This window comes from Melospiza georgiana, chromosome 13, assembly GCF_028018845.1.
Source record: "Melospiza georgiana isolate bMelGeo1 chromosome 13, bMelGeo1.pri, whole genome shotgun sequence".
Taxonomy (NCBI): Eukaryota; Metazoa; Chordata; class Aves; order Passeriformes; family Passerellidae; genus Melospiza; species Melospiza georgiana.
The window spans coordinates 13,146,298-13,174,286 of NC_080442.1; the positions used below are offsets into that span (position 1 = coordinate 13,146,298).

The 27,989-nt window shown below is 48.9% G+C and overlaps 1 protein-coding gene across 1 annotated transcript; it reads right to left on the reverse strand.

Annotated features, from left to right (window-relative positions):
• Positions 1 to 5: 5 nt before the first annotated feature.
• ACAN (aggrecan) lies at positions 6 to 27,989 on the reverse strand. The gene is made up of 17 exons (XM_058033496.1): positions 27,920 to 27,989; positions 27,018 to 27,389; positions 25,567 to 25,741; positions 24,941 to 25,068; positions 23,650 to 23,943; positions 20,414 to 20,953; positions 19,756 to 19,930; positions 19,208 to 19,335; positions 18,794 to 19,087; positions 17,619 to 17,810; positions 14,317 to 17,502; positions 6,330 to 6,443; positions 3,535 to 3,693; positions 3,131 to 3,213; positions 2,688 to 2,832; positions 1,499 to 1,681; positions 6 to 91 (listed from the first exon to the last, which is right to left on the reverse strand). The coding sequence occupies exons 1-17, from the start codon at positions 27,987 to 27,989 to the stop codon at positions 6 to 8; spliced, it is 6,324 nt and encodes a 2,107-aa protein (XP_057889479.1).

Below are 27,989 nucleotides of genomic sequence, written 5' to 3' on the forward strand. Positions count from 1 at the left end.
CCGCTCTAATGGGTGCTGTGCGCGGCGCTGCCGCTGGGTTTCGACCGGCTCCTGGGGCTCCTCTTGTATAGCCTGCGCTGGGAGCTGGAGGCTGTGGAGGAGAAGAAAAGGCACCTTGTTGGCAGGAGAAGCCGGCACAGAGAAGCTGCTTGTCCCTCGCTGGCCGCCTCGGCCCCCGGCTGCCTGGAAAAACACGGGGGCGCCAGCCCGCCCGCACGGCACAATCGGCCCTTCTGTCACCCTGCCCCGGCTCTGCCTCACCCGGGGGAGAGGGTGCCTGTGGCTCCGAGAGAGCCTGGGCAGCAGCATCATCTCCACGGCTGCTCGTCCCATCCTTCCCTGTGCCCGGCCAGGAGCGCAGCTCGTCCCCATCTCTGCCCTATCAATCCCTAAACTCCCAACCCCAATATGCATTGGTATGGGATGTGCTCAGGGCACAGCAGGGGAAACAGCCCGGCTTGGCTGACAGGGACAAGGTTTCTGCCTGATCTTTGCTGCCACTCTCCCTGGAAGCTGGCGTGCTCTGGTGTGATAATTGCAGGAGGGTTTTGGTGGAAGCAGCAAAAGCTGGCTGAGAGCAGACCAGGACTGCCAGCATCTCTTGATCTCTGGCAGTCCGTGCTGGGAACAGCCTGCAGCTCTCCAGACCCACGGCAGAGCCAAAGGAATCAGCCTCTTGGTCTGCACCAGGCAGCCGCCCTTGGACACCTCCTCCATCCCTCCTCCTTTCATCTCCTCCCTGGGCAGAGGTTTGTCCCTTAAGCCTGTATCAGCTTTCCCTGGCTGTGGGACCATTGCTTAATCTGCCTTATCTGGACTTGCCCAGCAGGACCTGGCAAGGAGGCCACTGGACAGATGTGATTTGTCTGAGGCCAACAAAATTCTTGGGAAGCTGCAGGCAATCAGGGATGGGACAAGGGTGTAGGCAGGCCTGGGAGTGGGCTGGGACACCAGTGGAAGAAGGCTGACTGCCATCAGCTGGAGGCCTGACAGAAAGAGAGTCAGGAACCCAGCCCTGTGCCTTGGCTTGTATCTGCTGCAGGACTCCTGTCTGCTCCCAGGGCAGGGGGACACCAGGGAAGGGCTTGGGGATCCCATAGCTCTCCCATCCTCTTCTCTCTGTTGATGCAGGTTGTGCCAATACCTTTTAGAAGGTTTTGGCACAACCTGCATCACCCTTTCAGAAGCCATTTATTTTTCCTTCTCTGAGTAGCCTGGGCCATTGCTAAGCTCCTTGTTGTCCTTTCCTGACTCTGGAGCTGCCCCTACTCTGCCTTGGTGGGTCTCCAGGGCAGTCCTGCAAGCCAGGCTCCACGGTCCCCACTTGCCCCAGAAGATATCACCTCCCATGTCCCCATCCCAGGGGAAACTCCCAAAAAGTCAAGAGAACCACTGTGTCCCCTTCTCCCTGGCTCAGAGCTATCCTGCCCCACGATAATGCCCCACATTCCCAGCTCCTTCCAGCTGCAGGGAGGCACCAGCCCCAGCCCAGACGTACGGTTTAGGCAGGATATCCGTGGCTGCTCCCAGTGCCCGTCGGGCTGGCAGCGGATGGTGGGCACGTGCCTCTGGATGAAGCCTGGCTCGCACTGGTACCGCACCATGGCGTTGATCTCGTAGCGCTCCTTCTTCCTGCCGAAGGTCCTGGCGTTCTCCACAGCAGGGGGGTCCCCGCAGGCCACTGTGGGAGGTGGGCAGGTGATGTATTGCACTAAATTGTTTATTTTGTTTGTTGTTTTGCACTGGGTTATTAGAGATTGCACTGAGTAGTCTTTATATTGCACTGAATAGGTTATGTTGTACCACATGGTTTGTTCTTCCACCTCTCCTATCGCAGGGCTTTTCCCTCACCCACCCCTGTCCCCATTACTCCCTGGTCATCTATTCCCTTGTCACTCCCTCCCCTTGCCCCTCCTTACTGGTATCCCATTGGCCCCCCATTCCCCTGGGATAAAAGTCTCCTGCCATGAGCCATGAGGTCTCTTGCCATGTGGGTTTTTGCATCTCAAGTCAATAAACAGAGGACATTTGTCCCCATGTGGAGAAGAGCGCTTCTCACCTTTTGCTTTTGTCTGTGTAAGATTGTGTGGGCTAGGGTCCATAGCTAGCTGGATTGGACCCAAACAGCCTGTCCAGACACAGGCAGAGACTGGAGAGTGAGAGACAGAGCACCAACCTTGCTGAGCAGGCAGCTCACACCCAGGGCAGGCTGGGTGGGCAAAGCCTTGTCACTCTTCCACAAATAAAACCTGAACTCCTTCTGAGATTGCCTCTGTCCACTAGGCTTATGGGCAGGGAGATATGGAAATACTGTGATTTGAAATTAAGTAGGGGTTTCCCTCAGTGCTCCTCTCATGCCTCCCGGAGAGGCTGGGAGAGCTGGGCATCGCAGCAGCTGCCTGTGTCTGTGGGAGGGCACAGAGCTGGTGTTTGTGGGAGTGATGCTGCAGCCAGGGTATGACTCTGCCTGGGGGTGTTGAATCTTAATGGCTTGTCCTACTCAGTTTCAAGTCCTTGAGAAACTTTCTCCTAGACCCTTGGCTAACTTCTGTTTCTAATTCCTTCTATCTCTTTGCTCACCCTTTGCAGTAACAAAACCCACATTCCTGGGCACTGGGCTCTCTGCTCCAGACCCACAGCCACCAACTGAGTCCCCCATCCTTGCCAGTATGGCACAGGGCGCTGACCTGTTCCTTTCTTGCAGGTGAAAGGGAGGTGATAGTTGCAGGGAACGTCGTTCCATTCGCCTTTCTCGTGCCAGATCATCACAACGCAGTCCTCGCCCGCCGAAAAGAAGTTATCGGGTTGGTTGGGCCGCCAGTTCTCATATTGCTGCCAAGAGAGGACAGTCCTTCAGCTAAGGTTGGGCCCTGGTCTCTCCTGTTCCCTCCCTCATGCTCACCCCACCTCTCCCACACCTCTCCAGCAGATCCCACGGGTTGCCAGCACTGCCCCTGCACCAGTTATTTCTGTTGTGATGTCAACCAGCTTTTCTAGAGGCTTGGAAAAACCATGAGCCCTACAAAGTTTAGGGTTGCCTCCACTCAATGCCCAACCCATGGAGGCCACGGGGCCCTTCCCACCACCCCAAAAAGCTGGTGCCTGCTCGTGCCCTGGGCTCCAGGCTCACCAGGGAGTGCCCGTCAGACCAGCGGAAGTCGTTCTCCACAGCTCTGTCACTGAGCCCGATCCACTGGTAGTCCTGTGCATGACCTGGAAGAGCAGGAGCAAGAGAAAAGAGTTGTGGTTGTCCTTAACATTGCTGGAAGCATTTCTTTGCCATCTCAGCTGTGCCTGGCCCTGGAGCCTCTGGCTCATTCAGCTGCCCCCCAGTCAATATTCCCTGATGCCCTTTTTCCTTACATCGTGTTTGCCCAGCTCCCTCCCCACTCAACTGCCATGAGCATGGGTGCACCCATACAAGGATGAGGCTTTGCCAGGATTCATGGTGATTTTTACACCATTTTACACACAGAAGAGTCAGAGTCCAGTGCTTGGACTCGTGCCCAGTCTTAGGCTGCCCTCAGCACTCACTGTTCACAAATTCTTGCTCCTCCGGGGTGATGATGCTGCTCAGGTGGGCTTGATGTTGTCGGCACCTGGTCTCTGCATCCATCCAGGTCTCCCTCTCTTCAAAGTGCCTGTAGCAGTGGCCCTGGAACTTGGTCCAGCCTTCCTCACAGTTTTCCAAGTCTGAAACACACAGAGGAGGGATGAAGAGGAGTTGGTGCATGTGTCTGAAAGCTTTCAACTCACCTCTTAGCAGCTCGTGCTCCCATGGCATGGGACAACACATGGTCATTTTCACTAAAAAACACACCCTGACCCCTTTGCCTGTAGGAATTCCCTGGGAAAGTTGTCAGAAGGCATCCAAGGCCCTGTGTCTGCAGTGACACAACCAGTGCTACTGGAAAGCTTGAATGATACAGACTGATTCCTGAGAAATTCAATCCCTGTCCAATGTTCCTGAAGTCTGCTTTTGAGGAACTGACCAAGCAAGAACACTTCTCTTCCCACTTGTGCTGGCCTGCAGAGTTTTCTTGCTTTGGAAAAAACCCTCCAACCCCATACCCAGATGTCCAGAATCAATGCATATGTCTTGAAAATGAAGGAGGGGACCACCAGAGGTGGTTCCATCACTTGGTGTGATTCGGGAGCTCTGGAGGAGAAACAAACCGACCAAGATGGGTGAAAACAAATGGGGACAGAAATTTACCGCAGTGGGGAGAGAGAACTAAATCTTAATGTAAAAGCTTGTAAGCTGCTAAAGAAGTACAAGCATTTCTCAGCTTTTCAGAAGATCTTTTACCATCTGAGAAATATTGAGGAACTGAACACACTCATTAAGAAAAATAAAACCACAGATGGGAGAAAGTAGAAACAAATCGAAAAACCACCAGAAAAGATCTTCAGCAGTTCCCACACAATGCAACACCACACATCTGTCTGCTACATGTGGCTAAAGGAAACAGAAAATGAAATGTGTTTAATCTCAGCCTTTCAGATGCCTGATCTACCATCCTTTCTCAGGCCCTTGCTGCTCTGAGAGTGGTGGGCTTCCAGGAGCCCTCATGCCTCCCTCCCTTTTCAGTAAGGTTTCCTGTGCTCAGTTTCTTTCTTCTTTGTTAAACTTGGTAGGTCAAAGCACTTGTCACTTTCAGTAACATTAATTCCTCCTAATCCACCTTTCTTCCAGATGGAGATTGCAGGCACTCCATAGATGTTGGGGTAGTTGGTAGTTATTTGAGATATTAAAAACATTTCTTGCCTTCTTCAACAGATCAGATGGGTTATCTGGAAGTAGGTGAAGCTCAGGGGATTTTTTGGTTTTGCAGGCAGATCTCTTGCAGAAAGGTAACGGGGAACTTGCTCTGTCTTTTGAGATTAAGACTTTTTCCCATTATCTTTAATGGCATCCCTTGTCATCGCAAATTGGGGATGGGACAGCACATGATAAAGAATCTCAGCAGGCCATTTTCTAGGAGAAAGGCCATGCTTTCTTACTTAATTTTTTCTTACAGATAAATATGACAGACATTTTCTCAGAAAAGAATGATGAAAATCTTGTTCCCTGGTGAGGACACTTTCACGGTCTGTGTGCATTTTTCACCTACAGTGTCCCATTGTTCTTGGACACCAGCAGCAAGGATGGTCAGTCTCAAGGGAATATGAAGATTTACATTTCCAACAAGTTTCGGGGCACTGGCTTCCTCTTGCATCTCCCAGGCACCAGAGCCCATAAATCAGAGAAAAGAAGAAATTTAGTCTGGCTTGGATGAAACAAGATCATAAGCAGTGACAGGGTGGAGAGTCTCTGGCTGGATTACAAGGATCTTCAACAACAGGTATCATGGGTGAGTAAATAAAGAGCTGATGAGGTTGCATTGGAAAACTGATGTTAAGGCAGCACAATTCCTGCCCAGAAGGTCCAATAATCCTGAGCCTTCTCCTCATGATCTACTCCATATGTTCATATTGGAAGCAGGAAGAGATGTGGAGAAAGGGAAGGAGAAAATCCAACATATGTTATCATTACTCATGGCAAGGTGAAGAAGATACTGCAGCTTTATTTCTCTTTTGTTTGAGCAAGGCAGGAGAGCTTACTCTCAGCTAAGCTGGTAAAAGTTTGGACTTTCATTAGCTTTAAGGAAAAAAATTATTTTTCTTTCCTTGTAGAAACAAAAAGAAGTATTAGTGCACTAATTTTGATGGAAATAGAGGTTGCTTCCTGTTTTTTCAAAGACACATTCCCTGCTGATTTTGCCAAAGGAAGCCACGTTGTGGAGATGACAAAAATGTCATGCTCTGTCAAATCAGTGGAGATTCCTGGAGTGAATGATGCCTCTCTCAGCTGCATCTTCCCCGAGAGAAACACAATCATTTTTCATGGCTCAGTTGAAGCATCCCTCCACGAAGTTCCAGTCTAGCAGAGAAAGTTTGCCTGGGGTGAAGATGTACTCAGAAAGTTCCCTATTGTTACAGAAGAACAGAATCACCCTTGACCCAAAGAGACAGCAATTTCCATGATCAACATTGTTCTGATCTGTGTGGAGCTTCACCAGAGACACTTGAAAAAGAGAAAGATGAAGAAGACACCAGAAACTCCTGCTTAGGAATCTTAGAGGAATCATGGTGCTGTGAGGAGCAAACTTAACAAATTAGACACTCAAAAGCCTCAAAGCTTTTCCCTGGTGTGTTTTAAGCTGCTGTTAGAGGTTAGCTCACTGAGATGAGGGCAGCACTGATGGGATCAGCTGTTTTTGGGGGGCAGAGAGGGAACAAGGAGGAGCAGCAGTTAGTGGGATTAGCTGAAGCCAGGGAGGCCGTACCGATCTCACACAGGTCCCCTCCGTAGCTGGGAAGGCAAAAGCATTTGAAAGAGTCGATGCCATCGACGCAGGTGGCTCCATTCACACAGGGGCTTGGGTGGCACACATCAGTGTCTGCAAGAAATCAAGGGCTTCCATTAGGGCTCTGGGAGGCAACTCCACCAACAGGAGAACTTGTTTCTTTGCTTGTGTAGGAGGCAATATCACAACCCTTGGGAGGGTTGTGTTTTATGGCATAACTGCCACTGCTGCTGCTGGAAGAATGAAGGCAAGAGACCCAACCCACCCTACAAGGAGGACATTGGTTTTCTGGTGGTTGAACACCACTCTGAAGATATCAGAACAAAGCTCAGCAGGATGTATCCAACACACAGCACTGGCTGTGGTAATTCTTCCTTGTCTGCTGCATCCTCTGCCTGATGCACCAAACATGTAAACTTGTGTCTGTGTCTCCACCAGCTAAAGGTCTATGAGAAGGAATGTGGAATTCTTCCATAAGTCAGAAACATCCTCAAATAGATCTCTATGTCCTAAGCAGCGTTCCTGGGTCCATTCTCACTAGTAGTTTTTTCCTAACCATAATTTAGATGAAGTTATGCATGAAGAAATCTCTTCTCAGTGAAGATGAAGAAAGTGCAGAGAAGAGAAAAAGTGGGTTCAAAGGTGGTTCAGAGCCCCTCAACTTTTTTTCTTTGAGGATCTCAGACCTGGCTATGGGTGCTTATTGCTTGGTGAGGGATACTGGAGTGCAGTGGCATTTTCTCCAGACCTGTCCCCACTATGTGCTCTTCTGCTTGTGCTGAGAATGGAAGAAGCTGGTACATCTTTTCCAGCTGTGGACTCCATCTTGGTGGAGAGAGCTTTGGAATCAGAAGAAGAGTCATTCAGAATGGAATGATTTCAGATACATTCAACTCAGAAACAAGGGGGAAGACTGAGGAAGGAAATGGGAACACATCCATGTGGGCGTGATTAAATGATGGCTGGTCAGATCCTCGTGTGAGACAGTGTTCCTTTCACATGCAGGGGAAATGTAAAGCTTTAAAAGTGATGACTCCATGCTCTTCTTGTGGATGACAGTCTTAGCAAGGAAAGATTCAAAGATGATAAACACACTGGCTGTGGAAATAGCGGAGCAGAGGCTCCCCAAGATCTGTGTTCATCTTCTGACTGGGGTGTATTTGGTTGGGTATTGTTTTCTTGGAGCTGAGGCCCAGCTGCTCAATGCCCCCAGGCACAGGAGAACAGATGGGCGTTACACTCCCTGTGGCTGTCTAGTGACTCAGTGGCCAAGGTCTGGTACGTCATCTAAAAGCTGACATGCTCTGTAATGTGCCTAAGTGATGGAAAAAATCCTTTCTGACCTTGGATGGTGAATCTGTGTGTGCTTTGGAGCAAGGAGATTGTCATCTTTACTCTAGGCTGTATCACTGTGAGCAGTGAAATCATTCCTCAGATGGCTGATGAGCCTTTACTCCAGTTTTGCAGTTCTTCGAGAGAATGAATTTTTCACTCTGGATTGCCATTCTAAATCTCACGGATTCTTTTTGGATTTCTTTGTTCACTGCAAAATGAAGATAATCCCTGTTTCCATGATGCTAGCAAATACTTTGAGACTTTACAGAACAAAATGGGAGTCACAAGCCTAGAGGAAGAATAGAGGAGCTGAACTTGGCTGAGTATTGCTTATTAGTCACACTTGGAGTTCCTAGAAGATAGAGATCATAGAGAAAACGAGGCATCCTGAGGGGTGATTGCAACTCAAGAGGCCCTTTGGGCTTCTTCAACAGCAGTGGCAGCAGAAGTTCACGTTGATTCCAGTGGGCTCCAGCTGAACACGTAAGGAAAGGCTTTTCCTTCATTTGTCAGGCTCCATGAAGTGGAAAGAACACTGCAGAGGAGGGAGGGAAGCACTCACAAGAGCTCAAGCTGAATGTTTAGCAGTGGATAATGAGCCTTCAGCTGTCTTCGGCCATGTGGAATAAAACTTGGCATGTCCAAGATCTCTTCTGAGATGCAGGAGACCTGCTGTGTGCTTCCCTGGCCTTGGAGGAGGGGGGAGCAGGCACACATGTGCAAAGTCATTGCCACAAATTTCCAGCTGGGAAATAAGTCTGGAACAGAGTTTCCTTTTACAGGCATCACATATAATATGGTTGTACATATTATATATGCGGTAAAGACAAATCTCCGATTATAATATATATGTTACATATCTCTCCATACATATACATATATATTTTTGTATATAACATGTAGAGAAAGGGTGTGTACTTGTAGGTAATGTTGGAGAAACAAACATCAAATACAAGCGAGACATAGACAGGTTGTTTTCCCCTAAAATTGTGTTTCAATGTTTTAAACACGTGATGATCATAAACACCAAACTGCCCTTCAGCCTGTTGGGCTGCTGAGGCAGTAACCCTCTCTCCTAGATGTAGAATCACCTCACCAAGCTGATATTGAAAAAGCTCAAATATATCTGTCAGGTTGGAGAAAGTGTTGCTTATTCTGATCCTCCCAGAAAATCTGAATCTCAGAGGTATTCAAAAAGGTCTAAATGGTAAATTTGGCAATGACATTGCCTCTGGAAGTGCTGGCAAATCGGTTTGTGGGTGTTTCTAAGATAAGGCACGTAAGCCACAAACACGATTTAGGAGGTGAGAACTCCATTAAAAAAAATCCATCTATTACACAACACTTAGTATTTGTTTGTGGGTTTTTTTTTCCCATAACCTTTTATATGCTATAAATGTGTCTAATTCCACTTTGTTCAGAGCTAGATGGGGTTAGCAAATCACTGCACACCTCTTGAGGCAGCTGCAGAGCCTGCATCACGCTGGGACAGCACGGAGCTGCCTGCCAGGTACCCTGACACTCAGGGCTTCGACAACACGAGCTATTTATTATTTGCTTGGCTGAGCAGTCATCCAAAAAGTCAGCGCTGCTTCGCGATGCAGCTCAAGCGCTTATCAGCTGACAAGGAGACGAGAGCGCTGCTGTTATTGCCCGAGCTGACAAAGGACAGCGATAGGCGATAGTCGAGGAATGCAGAGGGGAGGCAGCGCTCGCCTTCAAGAGCTGCCGCTGTAAAACAAAGACGGGGAGAAAATGCCTGGGGGTGCCAAGAATAGGAAACCCGGTTAGAGCTGTGTTATCAACTCGCTTCTTGAGGATAACGCTGAATTAGCTATTCTTCTAAAGAGGATTCATGCTGCACTTAATATTGCCCAGAAGTTGCAAAAATTCCCCCAATTCTACTGTCACAACAGTTTCTATTTTTTGCTACTAACAGGACCCAAGGTCTAACTTTTAGATCCTTTTCTTTTCTTTGTAATAAACCAATTACAACGAAATGGACAATGTAAACCAGGTCTTGCATCTGGAAAATGTAAACTGCTGGCTGGAGAAAGCAAGAGGAGTCACACAGCTGCAACGCAAACCACCATTTTCTTCCTAAGACTTCTTCTCCATTGCCAGATATACACTATATTTAGTCAGAATAATTTTCTTTTTGTGCAACTAAGAGCAAGAGAAGTATTCTTGTCATTGCTGCCCCTGGTAGGGGGAGGCTTGAGCTAGATCATCTTTCCAACCCTGACCATTTTATGACTCTATGATTCTCCCAATGCCTTTGAAAAAAATTTTTGTACTAGATCATGGAAATTGGAAAGAGAAACATGGAAGAAATGAAAGAAAAATAGTTTGGCCCTGGTTTTGCTCAGAAGGCAATGTAAAAGTGAACATGCAGTGTCAGTGGTGAGAAGGGAATGCTTTTGAAATTCGCCATCTCAAGCTGAGACAACACCAGAAACAATGCTACCATTTCCTAAAACAGTGCAGTCTGTGCATTTCTCTCCATGGCTGCCTATATGGAAGATGAGCAAGAATATCCATTAAACAAGGTAACTTTTGTGCTTAAAACATCTACCAAGGAGAAGCAGCTGGTGAACAGAGAGGATGCTGTCACCCAGACCCTGAACAAACTGTAGTTTACCTGAAGCTGTGAGTAAGAGGTTTAGTAATATATTCTATGATATTTCTATACCCTCCTGTTTTTGTTCTACAGAGCAGAAAAGGTCAGAGAGAAGGGCAAGGCATTTTCAGGATGCCCAACAGGATCCCCTGTTGTGCGCCTCACCCTTTCTTTGTAGGCCTCCTTCTAAGTGCAATTATCCAAAGAGGGAACCAGAGACTAACTAGATAATTATCTCCTAGAGATTGGGTGAAAAAAAATCCAGGTACAAATTAAATTTGCTTTTCAGAGTCTGCTGGGATGTTGGAACTACTGATCTGATAGCTCAAACATCAAAGAAAAACACTGGAGCAATTGTAGGGTGAGTCCTAGAAGAAAAGAATAGGATGAGTTGGGGAAACCAGTTCTCTCACATTTTAAGTTAAATGCTAGTATTGAACATCACGTAGCCAGCCACTGACTTACAATGAGCAATTAAGTAATTAAAATAATTAACTACAATAATTGAATGAAAGCCTCCCTGCAGCAGAAGGGGCAGGTATTGCTGTAGCCTTAAAAAAAACGATTTTACTGGAGACCAGGAGTTTCCAGGAGGACTTGTTGATCTGCTGGAACCTTCAATTTGTCCAACACTCTCGTGGAAGGAGAGCTCAGGAAATTTGGATACCTCTATCTCCATAATATGATGTGTAAAAGTAAATGGACGTGGAAATAACACCAGTCCAAGACTGTAGGCTAGGTTTTGTTTAAGCAAATTAACTTGTGATGCAAAGCAGACGGTGGGTCCAGGAGACACCAAATCACCTGCTCAGCCACAAAGGGTCTGTGCCTCTCAGCCAGGACTGGGACCTCCATCTCCTTCTTGAGAGCATCATTTGCACTCCACATTGGGTGAAACATTCTGAATCAGGGGAGTATTTTCTTGACCTTTTTCTTCTGGATGATTTTCTCTGGACCAACAAGACCCAATCCCTTGGACTTCCAGGTTGTGAAGAATGAGGAAAGCCCATTGAGACCCTTCCTCATTTGTATTCTAACCTTCTGCTGTGTGAGGCCATAGGCATCAGACTTTATGGACTTGTTTCACCAGAGACAAGCAAAACTTCACATAAAAAGATGCCATTTCAGCACATTTCTCTTTCCCCCCACAATTGGAGTGAAGTTTTTCAGTCACTGACTGGTCTGAGAGCTCCAAACCGCAGCCTTTCACTGAAGTGCCAGCATGATTTTTCAGCTAATAATTATTTGTCTTCAAATGCTACCAGAAGCAAAAAGACCCGCTGAGTTGGCAAAACCCTGGGTGAGGAAACCAAGCCTATGGACAATTCTTTCAGCTTGTGGGGTTCCTGTTCTCATGGAGGAATCAAATGCTGACTAAAGACATCTACATGCACAGCCCTTAATTTGGTTAAACAGTAAAACATACTGGCACTCCAAGTGTTAATCTTCAGTCTTCTGGCTCTGGCTTTTAGGGATACTTTTAGGCTCCAGCAGAGCAGAATAATATCATTCTTCTTAAATCATCCCACTAAATACGCTGCTGGATCTAACTGGAACCCTCCAACAAGAGGGCCAGAGGGCAAAATCCACATTTCCTCCTGTTCCTCACTCTAAGCTCCTGGAAAGCTGAGCCAGCTTCACCTGTGCTTTAATGTCAGTGAAAATCCCTGCACTGCATGGGCACCCATTGCACCCTCCAAACCCTGAGCACAGCACAAGGAATGCACGTGGCAGCTGATAGTTTTTGCAAGAGCTAAATTTCAAAACTGGGAAGCTTCAAGTGAAAAGGCAGCCACAACATGGGAAACGGAATTTTGGGATCCAGCCTACTGTTCTTCCATGTAGACTTCCCATGTTCACAATCCCCAGAGCTCTGTAAAAAGTAACAACCCCAAAAAAGAAACCTAGGATTCCTTTTTTTTCTTTTTTTTTGGTACCTTTTTTTCTTTTGTCATCTCTTTATTGTAATTCTCTAGAAGAGGTTTGCTTTGTTTTAGGGGTATTCTGAGTTCATGGTCAAAAAGCTCTTTTGCCACCTTATGAGCTTCCTTCATACCCTGACCAGGACTGCATTTAATGTAGTAGGGACATTGTAGTAAAATTTACCAATATAAAGAGAAGTTTTACCCTAGAATATCTTCCCATGTGGGAGTTCCAGCCATACACATGTGTTCAAGCCCATTTCTAATTTATAAAATGTACAAATTAAATTTCAGGCAGTGGTTGCTTACCTCTTGCTGTCTCCTGCTAAGAAACCCCAGCTGTTACATTGTCCTCTCTGTGACTTGCAAATACACATATTCCTATTTCAGAACATTTTTCAAGATTCTTCACACATGAGCTGCTGAACACATGGTTTTCTTTCAAAATACTTCACAAAAATGTTGGCTAACAAATGGTCTGAGGAATCTGGCAATCGCCTTGTGGTTGATTTTTAAAAAGAAAAAGCAGTGGAATAAAATCCATATTTTGGGGCCAATATTTTTTTAATTTTTTTTTTTTTTTGATTTTTTACTAAGCCTCACTGTCTTCCTTCCTTCCCCTCAACACTGCCTTTGCTGGCTTGTTTTTGTCTCTGGGTTTGGACGTGGCAGTGGGCAAGGCCCAAAAGCAGAGCCTGCTTTTGCAAGGAGGGTTTTTGGGGGTCCCTGACTCCTGTGCCACCCTGTGCTGTGCCAGGCTGGTGCAGTGCAGTGGGAATGACCCTGCTGTCATTATTCTGCCCTCACCCACTCCTGCAGCACGGGCAGAGGGCACTGCAGGTGTGCTGTGAGCAGGGCTGAACAAAGGTTTGTGATTACCTGTGCTCACAGGGGGAAATGCAGTGACTCATTGGGGACACTTAGGGGGTGGAAATGACGTTGGAAACCAGGCTGAGCTTCACAAAGCCCTACACTTACTGACCCTTACTGAGTCCAGAGCTAGCCATGCTGAATGCTGTAAATTGACCCAAAAGAAGCAGTTTAGGAGGTAGCATGGGAAGCAGTGGAACTGATGACACTTTTGCCAGAAGGAAGTGAGGAAATCTCTTTGCACATCCATTTTGTACCATACTTAAGCAATGTGTGGTCCTACAAGAACACGTGTCCCTTTGAGAACTGAGGACATGCAGGACATTAGTACAGCAGCACAAGCACTGATGGCTTTGCAGTGAGGCTTGTCCCCAGGTGCCAGCTCCTGATGGCAGCAAAGGGAAACCAAGCTGTGTCCAGGGATGCTGCAGGAAGTCCCGTGTTACCAGGACTGGGCATCTCCCTTGGCCAAGAGCCACAATGTTTTGTGTTTGTTTGTTTGTTTGTTTGTTTTTTTTTTCTCTTACTGCAGTGCACTGATGCTTTCACAGCATGCAAACTCCTCTCAGGAAATGCTCCTCAGAATGCCAGGAGAGTGTTTTCACCATAAATGGTTAATCGGGCTTAAATATTCTGTCTGTCTGTACTTGGCAATGAGGGGGCCCAAACAAAGACAGAGCACTAAAACACTAAAAAGGCAGGGTGGGGAGAAGGGCATTTATCAACAGAGCTGACAAAAGCTAGTGATGCTCTGAGCATTATCTCACACGTTTATTGTCTTATAGCTGCAGAGAGCAGCATAAGACACAGACCAGAGGGTGGCCACAGGCTGAGCAATACCTGGGGCTAGGCAGCAAGTCAGCCCACCATGGAAAAAGAAACAGGACTGAGACTAGCAGCCCAACTTCTCCAACTTGTCAGCTGCATGCAGGCTGGAAAACTCTGCATGTAGACGTGGCACTGAGGGACATGGGTTAGTGGTGGACTCAGCAGTGTTGTGTTCTGTGATGATAAATGTCTTTTTCAACTTAAATAATTCTATGATTCTGTGATCATGACCTGTGGAAAACCCCATGTTTATAGCTTTCTATCAGAACAATGCTCTGCTCAAGTCTGCTTCCGTGTTAATGCTCTCTGCTGTATAAAACCCAAAAAAAGTGACATCTATGCCCCCTCCCTCCCATCCACAAAGCTTTCCCTTCCATATGAGACACATTACCTTCTGCAGTGGGTCCTAATGCGTCAATTGCTTCTTGTGAGACTTGGGGCAGGGCAGCAGTGGTGGCGGCCAGCAGATGGGGATTGTCTGGAGCAACAGCTGTCTCTGTCTCTTGTTCTGACACCACAGGAGGGGAAGGCTCCATTTCAAGCTGAGCCTCTTCAGGGTTCCTGAGTCCCTGTGTTGGTTCAACATCTGGAGTCCTGGTGCTAATTACAGTGTCTGGGGCAGAGGTTTCCCCCGAAATGCCTGCGATAGAGTGTGTCACAGCTCCAGATGTTGTGTCAGGAATCTCCCTCTCCTCAGGAGTACCAAAGGGCTCCCCGCTGGCCAAAGATGTGGCAGCTGTTTTGATGTTATCGGTCGGCAATGCAGATGCTTCCCCACTGGTTTCATGGAGTGTGGATGTTTCTATGCTGATCTCAGGAAATGTCTCTCCGCGGGCTTCTTGACTTGTGGGTGCTCCTATTCTAATTTCAGGAAATGCAGAAGTTTCCCCACTGACTTCTTGAACTGTGGATGTTTCTATGAAAATTTCAGGATAGGCAGATGTTTCACTCCTGGCTTCTTGACTCGTTGGTGTTTCTATGCTGAACTCAGGGAATGCAGATGTCTCCCCACTGATATCATGGACTGTAGAGGTTTCTATGCTAATCTCAGGAAATGTGGATGTTTCTCCTCGAGCTTCTTCACCTGTGGATGTTTCTATTCTAATCTCAGGAAATGCAGGTATTTCACCACTGGTTTCATGGATTGTCGAAGTTTCTATGCTAATTTCAGGAAAAGAGGACATGTCCCCACTGATTTCATGGACTGTAGAAGTTTCTATGCTGATTTCAGGAAACGCAGAAGTTTCCCCACTGGTTTCATGGACCGTTGAAGTTTCTATGCTAATTTCTGGGTAGGCAGATGTTTCACCCCTGGCTTCTTGATTTGTGTATGTTTCTATTCTAATTTCAGGAAATGCAGAACTTTCTCCACTAATTTCATGCACTGTTGAAGTTTCTATGCTGATTTCAGGGAAGGCAGATGTTTCTCCACTGGTTTCGTGGACCGTCGAAGCTTCTATGCTAATTTCAGGATAGCCAGATATTTCACCCCTGGCCTCTTGGATTGTGAATGTTTCTATTCTAATTTCAGGAAATGCAGACGTTTCCCCACTGATGTCTTGACTTGTGGATGTTTCTATTCTAATTTCAGGAAATGCAGATGTTTCCCCACTGATTTCTTGTACTGTGGATGTTTCTGTGCCACTTCCAGGAAATGCAGAGGTTTCCCCACTTGCTTCTTGACCAGTGGATGCTTCTATGACAATTTCAGGATACCCAGATGTTTCACCCCTGGCTTCCTGACTTGTGGACGTTTCTGTGAAAATTTCAGGAAATGCAGAGGTTTCTCCACTGATTTCTTGAATTGTTGATGTTTCCGTGCTAAATTCAGGAAATGCAGATGCCTCCCCACTGATTTCATGAATCGTGGATGTTTCTGTACCCGTTTCAGGAAATGCAGATGTTTCACCACTGATTTCATAAGCTGTTGATGTTTCTTGAGCACTTTCTGGCAGTGCAGATGTTTCCCCACTTAGTTCACCAGATCCAGAGCCTTCACCACTTGTCCCCAAACCATAGGGAAACGTGACAGTTTCCCCACCCAGTTCCTGGGATATCGTTGGTCTTGTCACCACTTCTACTAAATCAGAAGTGACTAAAGTGATTCCTGGAAGCCCTGAGGCCTCCCCACTGATATCAGCCACTGTTGAAGACTGTCCACTTAGATCTGTGGCTCCAGAAAAGTCTCCACTGATGTACGGGATTCCAGATGGCTCCCCACTCAAGTCTCCTGAGGAAAAACCACTGGTCTCCACAGCTCCAGACCCTTCTCCAGATAGTCCTCTGTCTCCAGAAGTAAATCCACTGATTTCTATCATCCCAGATGGTCCTTCTCCCACTTCTTGTGCCACTGATGGCTGTGTTACAACTTCCACCAAAGTGGTATCCACAAGAGACACCGTGGGAAAGCCAGAGGTGAGTCCACTTTCCTCTCCAGAGAGCAGACCACTGGTGACATCAACTCCAGAGATGTCTCCGCTGCTGTCCGTCACTCCGCTCGGGTATCCGCTCATCTCCAGCCCTCCAGAAGCACTCCCACCAAAGTCTACATGCCCAGAAGGCTCACCACTGATGTCTAAACTCCCAGACACCATGCCTGATCCATCTTCAACACCTGAAGGCAATCCACTGGTTTCCAAAGTCTCTTTTGCCTCTGCTCCTGTAACTGGTGAGGTTGTTGTCACTTCCTCCAGAGTGGCATCTACGAAGGTGACGCCGGAGGCCTCGCTGCTTCCCTCAGTACCAGAGGTAAGGCCACTCAGGTCCACCTGGCCACTGATCTCGTGTGTTCCAGATGTTTCTCCACTGCCATCCAGTCCTGAGGGAAAGCCACTAAACTCAGACCCTCCTGAGGACAGCCCGCTGAGCTCGGGTACCCCGGAGGGCTCCCCGCTGGGCTCAGCTCCTGAGGGCAAGCCGGGGGTTCCACCACTGCTGTCCCACTCAGAGGATGGCAGCCCTGACAGATCTCCCTCACCACTGACTCCAATGGACCCTTTTCCCTCCTCTTGCCGTTCTGTTGCTGCTGTTACAACTTCCACCAATGTGGTATCCACGAGAGACACGGTGGGAAAACCAGAGGCCACTCCACTCTCCTCTCCGGATGACACGCCGCTGATGAGCTCAGTGCCAGAGATTTCTCCGCTCGCTCCAAAGGGCAGCCCGCTGCTTTCCACTTCAGGTGGCATCCCACTGATTTCTGGTATCCTCAAAACAGACACTGATTTCTCCCCCTCTGCAGAAGGCAGGCCACTGATATCAACAACGCCAGAGGACACACCGCTCAGGTCTCCTGAGGGCAGCCCACTTTCTCCAGGTGGGAAGCCACTGGCATGCAGGTCTACTGACGGTAATCCGCTCTCTCCAACGCCTGAGTGGTCTCCACTAAGTTCAGAAACTCCAGAAGTTGGTTCTCCGCTTGTATCTGGAACTCCAGGAACCCAGCCAGATGCTGAAGATTCACCACTGACTTGATGCTCTCCAGGCTGAGTCACCTCCCCTGACACTTCGCTGAGGGAAGCATTGGTACTGGTTTCCTCTGGTAGTATGGTAGCTGGAGGAAAAGCAGATGGACTCACTGGAAAGGAAAGAACAAAGAGAAGGAGTTGGGAAAATCATTCATACTCTGTGAGGGTCCCAACCCTACACCCCCAGCCCAGCACGATGCAGGCTACAAGGAAGCTCTGAACGCACCTGAGAGCAGTGACACATCTGTTGGAAAGACCTCTGTGCCCCAGGCTGTCTGATTCTCAGGCTGAGTGGCAGACTCTGTCTCCATGGTCACCTCCTCTCCCGAGGGCACCCCCTCCACTCCAGGGATCACTTGTGTTGCCAGAACATCTTCAAAGAACGGGGTGACCCCCTCCTCCTCCACAGGAGGCAGAGCTGGAACAAAAAGGCATTGGAAGGAGTTTCCAAAAATTCACAATCCAAGACGCCGGTGATGTGCCGCGTTCAAACCAGCACTCCAACATTCCCAGCCTCCCTTCTGAAATCCCTTCCCCTCAGGAGACAGATTTCTGTGCCCTGCAGGGGCAGGAGAGTATTGGAATTATTACCAATATAAGCAGATGGGATGTGCCTGGGCTTGTCTGGCCCTTGCTGCTTGACCAAAGGCGGCAACTGTGGTGGTTTCACCTCAGAGACACCTTTGGCTAGCTGGATATTGCAGCTGGGTGCTAGAGACAAGTCCAGACATGCAGGAGCTCAGGTTTACCTTGGCAGAGAAGCTTTAAGATGAGGTGAATGAAAAGGAGTTGGGTTCTGCTAGAGGGTTTTGATCCGGAGCTTTATTCCTGCCCCACAGGCCTCTGAGTCCCATAACAGCCCTAACAGAACCTTGAACCATGTGGTTGCTGCTCCTTTTAACCCCAGGGAGAGGGATCCCACCAACCAGGTGGTGGTGGGGGGGGGGATCCCTTTCCCTCTCAGGGGACACTGAAGATGTCAAGATGGCTGCCACGCACACCCAAGGAAAAAAGACTTACTCCTAAACTTTACTGTTAGTTTTTGCTAGGTATATACATGCAAGTACCCACGCTCCAGTGTAGATGCCCTGACACCTTAATTAGGTAGATAGGAGCGGGTATCAGGCTCACCATGACTGTAGCCCAAAACACCTTGCAATTGCCACACCCCCACGGCTACTCAGCAGTAGTTAATATTAAGCAATGAGACTTAAACTTGACACCTGGATGGCCCAATGTCCCCCAGGGCTGAGAAACATCTTTTGAGCTTTGCCAGTCATTGACAGACAGCACTCAGCATGGGCAAGGGATGGGGAGGGAGAGGTGGCTGGCAGGCCTGGGGAAAGACCGAGATAAACTGAGGCAAGCCATGACACCACAGCACAACAGGAGGGTGGGTACCTCTGAAGCAGAAGGCGTGGTGCCGGGACAGCGGGTCGGGGAAGCCGGTCTGGTTGTGGTGCTGGTACACGGTCCTGACGCCCGGCGCGTCGCCGCCGCACGCGGGCCGGGGGCTCACGATGGGGTAGCGCAGGCTGCCGTCGGCCAGCCAGCCCGCGTAGCACCGGTCCAGGCCCTGCTTCCAGGCGGCGTGCAGCTGCCCCACAGAGGCCAGCGTGGCGTTCTGGCTCTGGCAGAACCGCTGGGCTTCGGGGAAGGTGAACTGCTCTGGCTGGGTTGCGAAGAACACATCACCTGAGGGGTGGGAGGGAAAACACGAGTGAATCCCTGCATGCCAGACATCTACAGACAGCATTTGAGGTGTGGGGCACATTTCTGCTCCACAGCAGTGCCCAGGGGCAGGGGAGGATGTACCCTTGAGCCTGTCGATGTAGCAGTACACGTCGTAGGTCTCCGAGGCCGGGCGCATGCCGTACGACCGTACGCCTGGAGTGTTCTCTTTGTCTCCTATGCAGTTATTTCGGGGATTCACGATGGGATACCTACCAAAAAAAGGAAGAGAAGAGGTAATCCAAGGTCAGCCTTATTAGCCAGGACTGAAGAACCTCAGTGTGCTTGGGAGTGGGACATGAACTCTTCACTGTTTGAGGTGCTCAGAGTCTGCAGTGTGACTTGGAGACAAGTCCACTTACAGCTCGAGGCAATAAATACAAATTTCCTGCTACTCTTCCTACACACCAGGAGGGCTCACTGGTGCAAGATGTATACACAGGTTAGGAAAAGAGGAAAAGAAGTGGGCAAAAATACGTCTATTGGCCACAGAATATCACGGCCTGGAGAAAATTTTGGGTCAGGAAAGCTTATGCTGTTGATGAGGAGAGCATCAGGACAACCCAGAGTAAAGCCTCAATGGCTGAATGGCCATTTTGGAGGGTGTCTTCCCCAGGTCAGTGTAACTTTACCTGACTGTCTGGTCCCGCAGCCAGCCAGCATCACACTGGTCGAAGCCAGCCTCGTAGGCAGCCTGGAGCTGCTGGGGGGTGGCAATCACAGCGCTGTTCTCCAGGCAGGCCTTCTGGGCTTGGACAAAGGAGAAGGCGTATCTGCTGGTGGCCGCACGGTAGTGAAACACCACACCTGGGGAAAGAGAAGCTGTGGTGAGACAATGGGTACAGGACTCCCTTGCACTGAGATGCGTGACCAGAAATGGTCTTCCAAAAACCAGTGCAAGGACCACGCCCTCTCAAACTCCTTTTGATGCAAATGACTCATTCATGGAGCCCTGCTGCCATTGAGTTCTGGGGATCTCTTTAGCTCTCCTCTAAGGTCTTCTTGCCTTGACTTTCCCCTTCCCTGGAGTCAGATGGATATGGGAGAGCAGAGTGTGACCACTGCAGCCCAGCTGAGCTCTGGTCAGCACATGATGGGGTGGCCCATCACCTTCTCCTCTCCCCTCCTGCCCCACTGTGATGGGGGCTCTCAGCCTGACCCCTAACAGGCCTGTGCACCTCCAGGGACCTGGATGCCCTCTGAGACGGCAGAAACTCAGGCTGTTTTCAGCTGAATGGTTGCCTCTAGAATGAGCTGGCCTTCAGGCTTCTCTCAGTCCTGGTGCCTTACCTGTGGGGGAGATGGGCTGCTCGGGAAGGTGGCCGGCACCGGGGGCAGCTGTCACTCGCACAAGCTGATCTTCCACCGTGAAGGCTGAGGCAGACTCCAGTCCTGGGGTGGCAGTCACCCCCACGGCCTCTTCCACCGAGCTCACCTCTGCTGTTTCTGTAGTGCTAGCTGTGCCAAAGGCTAAGGTGGTGAAGGCAGTGCCTAAATCTAGGGTGGTGGCCTCTTCAGGTACAGTCCACACCGTTGTGCCATCCTCCCTGGTCACATTTTCCTCTTCTGTGGCAGATGTCTCTGGTGTGAGAGCAGTGGTGAAGAGATCAGGCAGGGCAGTGAAGCTCTCGTCCAGCCTGGAGGCCGTGGGGGTGATCTCAATGGGCTCCAGGGTGGCGATGCTGCCGCGGGCCTCCTCCTCCGTGGCGTTGCGTGACAGGGGCAGCTCCACCTCGGTCTGGGTGACAGTCTGCACTGTGAAGGCGCTGCCCAGCCCGCTGCCCAGCTCGTCGATGAACTGCCCTGGCACCAGGCTCTCAATGTCCTCCCCTGCAGCAGGACACAAAGCAGCAATCAGAGGGGATAACGTCTGTGACCGTGTTCACAGGGGTCTGAGGATGAGGGAAGAGATGGGGATCTGACTCCATGTTTTAGAAGGCTTGATTTATTATTTTATGATATATATTATATTAAAACTATACTAAAAGAATAGAAGAAAGTATTTGATGAGAAGGCTAGCTAAGAATAGAAAAAGAAAGAATGATGAAAAAGGCTTGTGGCTCGGACTCTCTGTCCGAGCCAGCTCACTATGGTTGGCCATTAATTAGAAACAACCACATGAGACCAATCACAGATGCACCTGTTGCATTCCACAGCAGTAGATAATCATTGTTTACATTTTTTCCTAAGGCCTCTCAGCTTCTCAGGAGGAAAAATCCAAAGGAAAGGATTTTTCATAAAAGATATCTGTGACAAATGCCAGCCCGATGAGGTGAGCTGCACGGGTGCTGCCTCCAAGGAGCAGCTGGGTATCTCTGCTACGGGAGGATCAGGGAAATCGTGACAGTTTGATAAGAAAAATGGTTTTCCTTCCTCCACTGTGGCTCTGTGCAACGCCTCAGCACGGAGGGCATGTGAGGAGGCACCGAGCCACCTCATGCTCCAAATGTGGTCAATCAGCGGGGACATTGCCCCCGCTCCTGCCAGTTCCCCTTCCCGGGAACACCTTGCCCATATCCGAGTCTGCACTGACCCCTAGTGCCTGCCGCAAGGAAATTGGGTTGGACGGAGGGAAGTCGGGGAGCTTGGATAACCTCCACGGCAGATCCGTCTGAGGAAGACAGCTGGATCCTCACACTTGGTGCACGAAACCTCAGCAGGATCACAATCACCTTCTGCTCTGCCCAGGCGGAGACTTGAGCTCATCCCGTATGAGCATCCTAACCCACTGCCAGGACAGCCAAGGCCACTTGCTGTACCAAACACACTGAAACAGCTCCCACCTTTCCCCTTCCAAATCAATTTCCTGCTCAAGCCACATCCCTTGGGTCTAGGACGACGTGCTTTACATGGCACTGAGCAGCTCAGCTGACAAGGACGCTGTTTGGTAGAGCAGCATGAAACAGAACTGTGAGGGCAGATAAGGGAGGGGTGGATCACATCTTGGATGAGCAGCATGGCAGGGGAGGGAAAAAGGATGAGACAATGCCCAGATTTTTCTCTAATAATGCGTTCCCTGTTATATTTCCAATTCCATTTTGCTGCTGGTTCATTTTAGGCAGTACTTTTCAGATCTCAAGGGATTCAGAGATTTCTATGAAGATGCTCGGAAAAGGACTGACCATATGCAGCAGTTTCAGAGGCAAACATTGAGATAACCAAAAGGCTGTGGCTTGGTGGACCAGTCTTTAGCTTGGCCACATCACTGGGTACCTCCACGGGTCTGGGAGAGGTATCTGGGCACAACAGATCTGATCATAAGGGTTTCAACAATTATTTTAAAATATTGTTATTTTTTTAACTATGGCAATCCTACTTGAATGTTAGCTTCTGGTTGCCCTGAATAGACAAAATATCACTGTTTCCCCCTCTTCTCGCTACAGGGAACAGTGTAAAGTTAGGAGAAAGGGGGAGCAGCTGGGATGAAATTTTAATCCACAGTTTCCCAGAGACTGCATCAGTCTCAGATTTATCCCAGCATGGAAAGTCAGTCACGCATCTGTTCCACGCCACATCTCATCACTACACACATCTTCAGGGTCAGACCTGTTCTCTTTCTCCTTCACCTCCTTCTCCAGCATTCAAAGTCTCCTATGTGAAGCACCTGAGCTCTGCTTCGTGTCTCCGGGAGAGCTTTAAAAGCAGGAGGGTGTGGGAGGACTGGAGAGATGGGAACTGTGTTACCCTCACCTCCACAGAGCCCCCCATGTGCCGGTCAAGCAGCCTTTCTAGATCTGCTTTCTACCTCAACATGAGCAGAGGACTTAGTCCTTTGCAAAACCTGTTTTCTCCCCTCTCTTTTTTTAAAAACAACATCAACATCAAAGAAGCAAGAGGTTGTCTCTGGCCAGGGAGCTCCTCTGTATTGTAAAAGCAGAGTGGCCCTGACAAAGCGGGGAGAATGACTGCATCTGACTCCATTATATCAGAAGGCTAATTAATTACGTTATTATACTATATTATTCTATACTATATTATACTATACATTGCATCTAAACTGAATCTTCACAAGCACTCAACTCAACTCAACTGCACAGAATTTGGTGACTGTCTCCTGACCCACAGGAGACAAGTAGAAAAAAGGTCTCAGGATTTTCCACTGCAAGAAAACTGAATAGCAACTTCTAGCTTAAACTGTAATGTACTAACTTTTGGTGATTGGAGAACAGTAACATGAATGTGGTAATTATAGTAGTTATGATAGGCTATAGATAATAGTTAAGGTATAGATTGGTTCTACAGATTGGTAGAACTACTAAGGCATAGATTGGTTCTATAGATCTTCTTGTATTAAGATGCTCAGCAAAGAAAAGTATATAATGCAATGTAACCTAAACTAAAGGGTCTCCAGGCCAGCCTGCAGCTGGAGCTGACAGCTGTGGGCACAGGCTCTGCCACCCACAACCCTGGACTGCTGTAATGTATTGGATGCAATAAACTGCATTTTGGAGAGCCCCTGGAGTCCCGCATCCCTCATTTCCGCTCGTACACAGAGCCACTGTGAGCAGCAGAGATTTGAGACTCACCGCTGTAGCAGATGGCGTCGTAGCGCGAGTCGGGGTGCGGGTACCCCGTCTGGTTGGCGTGCAGGTACACCGTCCTCACGCCCACCAGGTTGCCCCCGCAGTTGGGGCGCGCCCGGGAGATGGGGTAGCGCACGCTGCGGTCGGCCAGCCAGCCCGCGCTGCACACGTCCATGCCGTCCTTCCAGGCCAGGTACAGCTCCCCCGTGGTGGCCAGGCGTGCTCCCAAACCGCGGCATTTGTCAAACGCTTCTTGGAAGGTGAACTTCTCCGGGGCGGTGGCGTAGAAGACTTTGCCTGCAATCACATCATCCGTTAGCACAGGAATTACTGTAAATCAAAGGCGACTCGCACAAAGGGGAGAGAGAATGGTGCATCTGACTCCATCATCAGAAGGCTAAAAATTACATTATTATACTATACTATGTACATTGCATCTAAACTGAATCTGCCATGCGCTCACTCTTGCTCCCAACTGCTCACACTGCACTCATCTCTCATTCTCTCAAGACTGTCCCGTGACAATCTGACACACACACACTTCTTGGCCCTGACAGGCCAAGGGAACAAAACATCCTCACTTTGGCTTGCTGTGCCTGTGTTGTGCTAAAGTAGAATGCCATCTCCATATTGCATTCTACTTTAGCACAACACAGGCACAGCAAGCGAGATAAGAATTGTGTTTTCCCTCTTCTCTGCTTGTCTCACAGCTTCTTTCTGTTCAGAAGGCATGTGAATACCACAAGGAGTTACCTGTTGGATTCTAATCACAATTCCCTTTCTGGCTCCCCTCCCACTCAAAAGAGTTTGGATAAGATGAGGAATTCTGTGTATTAGAGCTGAAATGCAAGCCCATGTGGGTGACTTTGTAAAGACCAGAAGAAAGTGAGTCTTACAGACCAAACGCAGATTTTAGCAAAACACACCACACCAGCTGGAGCCACAGGGCAAGGGGGAGATAAGGACGAGTGCAGTTCTGTTGTGCTGAATATTTCAATGTCATAAGTATGAATGATTGGTGCATCTGAATGTCACACACTCAAATGGCTGACCAGGCAGGATGGCGTGGACTCTGGTGGAGGTTAGACGGACTCCACCCTCTGCACTGCATTAGTCATTTGACATTAAAATTGTCCAAGGTCTAATAAAAAGACTGTAAAGAACATCTGGACTGGCCAGGGAATGTGCTTTTCCAGCTTTAACCTGTCTTTTCTCTATTTGCTGTTGTCCAGTCTAGGCATGATCAGGGCTTTGACTGCTTCTGCCTCTAGTAACAATAAAAACCCCAAATCACCTTGCATTTGCTCTGCATAGCAGTAAACATCATAGGTTTCATCTGGCTCACGGACACCGTAGGTCCTCACTCCTGGGAATTCGTCCTTGTCGCCATAGCAGCGCTCCCGGGGCCAGTGGATGGGATACCTGAGGGAGAGATTGTGGATAAGCAGGGGAGGCAGGACCCTGGCAGCCACTGAAGGCTGGGAGGGAGCTGCAGAGCACTGCCCAGTGGGGTGATTTATGGCTTTTCCCAGATTATGGAAAAGGGAAAGGATGATCTGCTGTCCTGCCCTCACTCTGATGGTCTTTCGAACACTGACCAAAGACATCAGGACAAGGTGCCTCCCCAGTGAGGTTGAGCCAAATTTGTGCATCTTGGCACAGCACTGGTTTTGTGCAGGGAAGATGGAGGATCAGGACGAAGCCATTGTCCACTCAGTTGTCACCACCAGCCCAGGAGGGCAGTGGTCACTCTGCTTTCCTACTGGAGATTCCCCTCTAGCAGAGAATGACTTGCAATCCACCACCCCCTCTGCACACCAGCAGTTACAACAGCTGAGATTTTCAGTTGGTGGTTTCATCACAGGAATCCTTCCCTAACAATGCTGCTGTGGCTTTCACTGCCCCTGAGTGGCTTCTCACCTGACAGTCTGATCAGCCAGCCAGCCAGCATCACACTGCTCGTACCCATCCTCGTAGGCAGCCTGCAGCTGCTCAGGGGTAGCAATGACAGCACTGTTCTGGATACAGGCCTGCTTTGCCTTCTCAAAGTTCAGGGTGTACCTTGTGGAGATCGCTCTGTAGTGGAATACGATGCCTGGAAAAGACAATGGACATCAGTCACAACCACCAGCCCCTGCCTTCCAGAGAAGGCAGAAGAAAAAGGCAAAATTAAACCTCATCCTGTAGAGCCCTGCAGTGGAAGCTGTCTCCCCGTCTTATATAGAAAGCAAAAACAACAAAAAAGAGAAGGATTGTACAAAACTTTCATTGTTTTATCCACCTATTACTAGGACAGGCTTTACAATGTGGCAATGGAAGTTTTTCCAGAACAGCCCAATTCTCCAGATGAGGGCATCCCATCTCTTAAAATGTTTGGAAAAAATTAAAGGTCTGATAAAGGTTCTGTTCCAGCTTTACCCACTTGAGTAATAACCCAGTGTACCCAGTACCACCTCCTGCCAAGGATGTCGTCTTGCTGCCTCTGCAATTCACCTTCTGCCAGAAGAGACGTTTTCTTGCCATATTCTGCCATGAGTCATTTTACGGGTTTGTTTAGTCTGGTCCTAGCCTGCTAAAATAAATGCTTGGCCTGTGGCTTCTCCACTCATCACCTTATCTGTGACCTGAGAGAAAGGGCTTATTCCTATGAGGAAATCATTGCATTCTTTGCCTGTGTGCCTGTCCTGGGTTGACTACATGATGCTTTTATCCCCAATCATCTTGTTCTGTTTATGCTGAATAATAAATTTTACACCTTTAAGACTTGTTATAGAGAGTGAAGGGGGGAGAGAAGAAGTGTGCAGTTTGTTTTCAGACACTGCACTCACTCCTCCACATTCCTGCTCCTGCACTGTGCTGTCTGCGGATGGACAGACAGCGGGACAGAGCTCTCCTTTGTTTTAGTTAGTTTTAGCTAGACTGTGGAGGTTTTTTCCCTTTTCTTTGGAGCTGTTTAAATCTGTTCTGGCCTGAACACCCAGCAGAGCACTGGCAGCTCCACCTGTGGCCCACCAGGCCAGGCTGGGCCTGTGACATTTCCAGCACTGAGGGACTGATCAGAGACTGAGTGAGCTGAGCTTCAACCTGGGGAGGGAACTTTCTCAGTTTGTCATCTCTTTTGGAGCAGCAAGGGGTTTTATTGTTTAATATTGTTTAGGTTTTATTGTATAATAAACAGGTTTTTCCACTTTTCTCCAAGGAGGTATTTTCTCCCGGACCGGTTCGGACGAGGGGCCAATTGAATCTGCTTTTCTAGAGGAGCTCCTTTGGGCGTTCTCTCCAAAATTTGCCCTGAACCAGGAGAGTGCCTCTTCCTCCCTTCAGGCCAAGCAGCAAGACACAGAGAGAAAAGAGCAAGGTCAGCACCCCACCTTTGACCAGGACCTCGATTGTGTCCTGTCTGTCCTCAATGCCGTACATCACTTCGCAGCGGTAGATCCCGGTGTGGTTGGACCTCAGCGCCTTGATCTCCAGCGTGGCGTCCGTGGGGATGGCGGGGTAGTTGGGCAAGGAGATCACCTCCCTGTATTCGCTGTTGAGCCTGATCCTGCCACCCGTGGCCACCAGCAGGACAACCTCGGTGCCGTTGGACAGCTTGCTCCACTTGATGCGTGGGGTCAGCATGACGCTGGTGTCCTGCTCCTCAGGGATGTTGAAGTAACAGGGGATGTTCAGGGAGCTTCCCAGGATAACACGCAGGGGAGACTGCTCAGGTATCTTGACTTCCAGGCCATCACTACTGTCTGCCAGTTCCCAAACAGAGCAATAGTTGCGTCAATGACACTTGTAATACAAAATGTCCCATGCTTCCATATGGTCCAGTGCCTGTGTCTGCTGTGCAAACCTGTACCCACGTATTCAGACATGATTGTTTTGTCTAGTCTAGAAAGGGAAGTTGTGGCAATGACCACTGCACCATGGCTGCTTTTGAGATTTGGACCAGTGGTGGATTTGGGAATAAAGGGAACAAAGGGCTCTGCTGCAGCCTAGCTGCTGCCCACACTATGAGTTCACACCTGGTAATGTTTTAAAAGAGAGATGCTGAAATTCTCTTCATTTCCCACAAATCTGTAGCTATCTCCTTGGCTTCCCAAGCACCAGGGCAGTGAGAGGCTGTGGCACAGCAGCCATCCAAACAGAGGAGCCTTGTGTGTGCACAGCACAGACCTTGGGCACATTTACTCATTTATTTCTGGGGGCTGCCTGTCCTTGGGGATGGGACCAGGGTGCAGCACAAGGCTCAGTCCTGCTTTGTCACACCCTGGACACGTACCTGAGAGCTCCACAGAGTCGGCTGCAGTGATGGCTTGCAAACACACAAACACTAATAGCAAAGTGGTCAT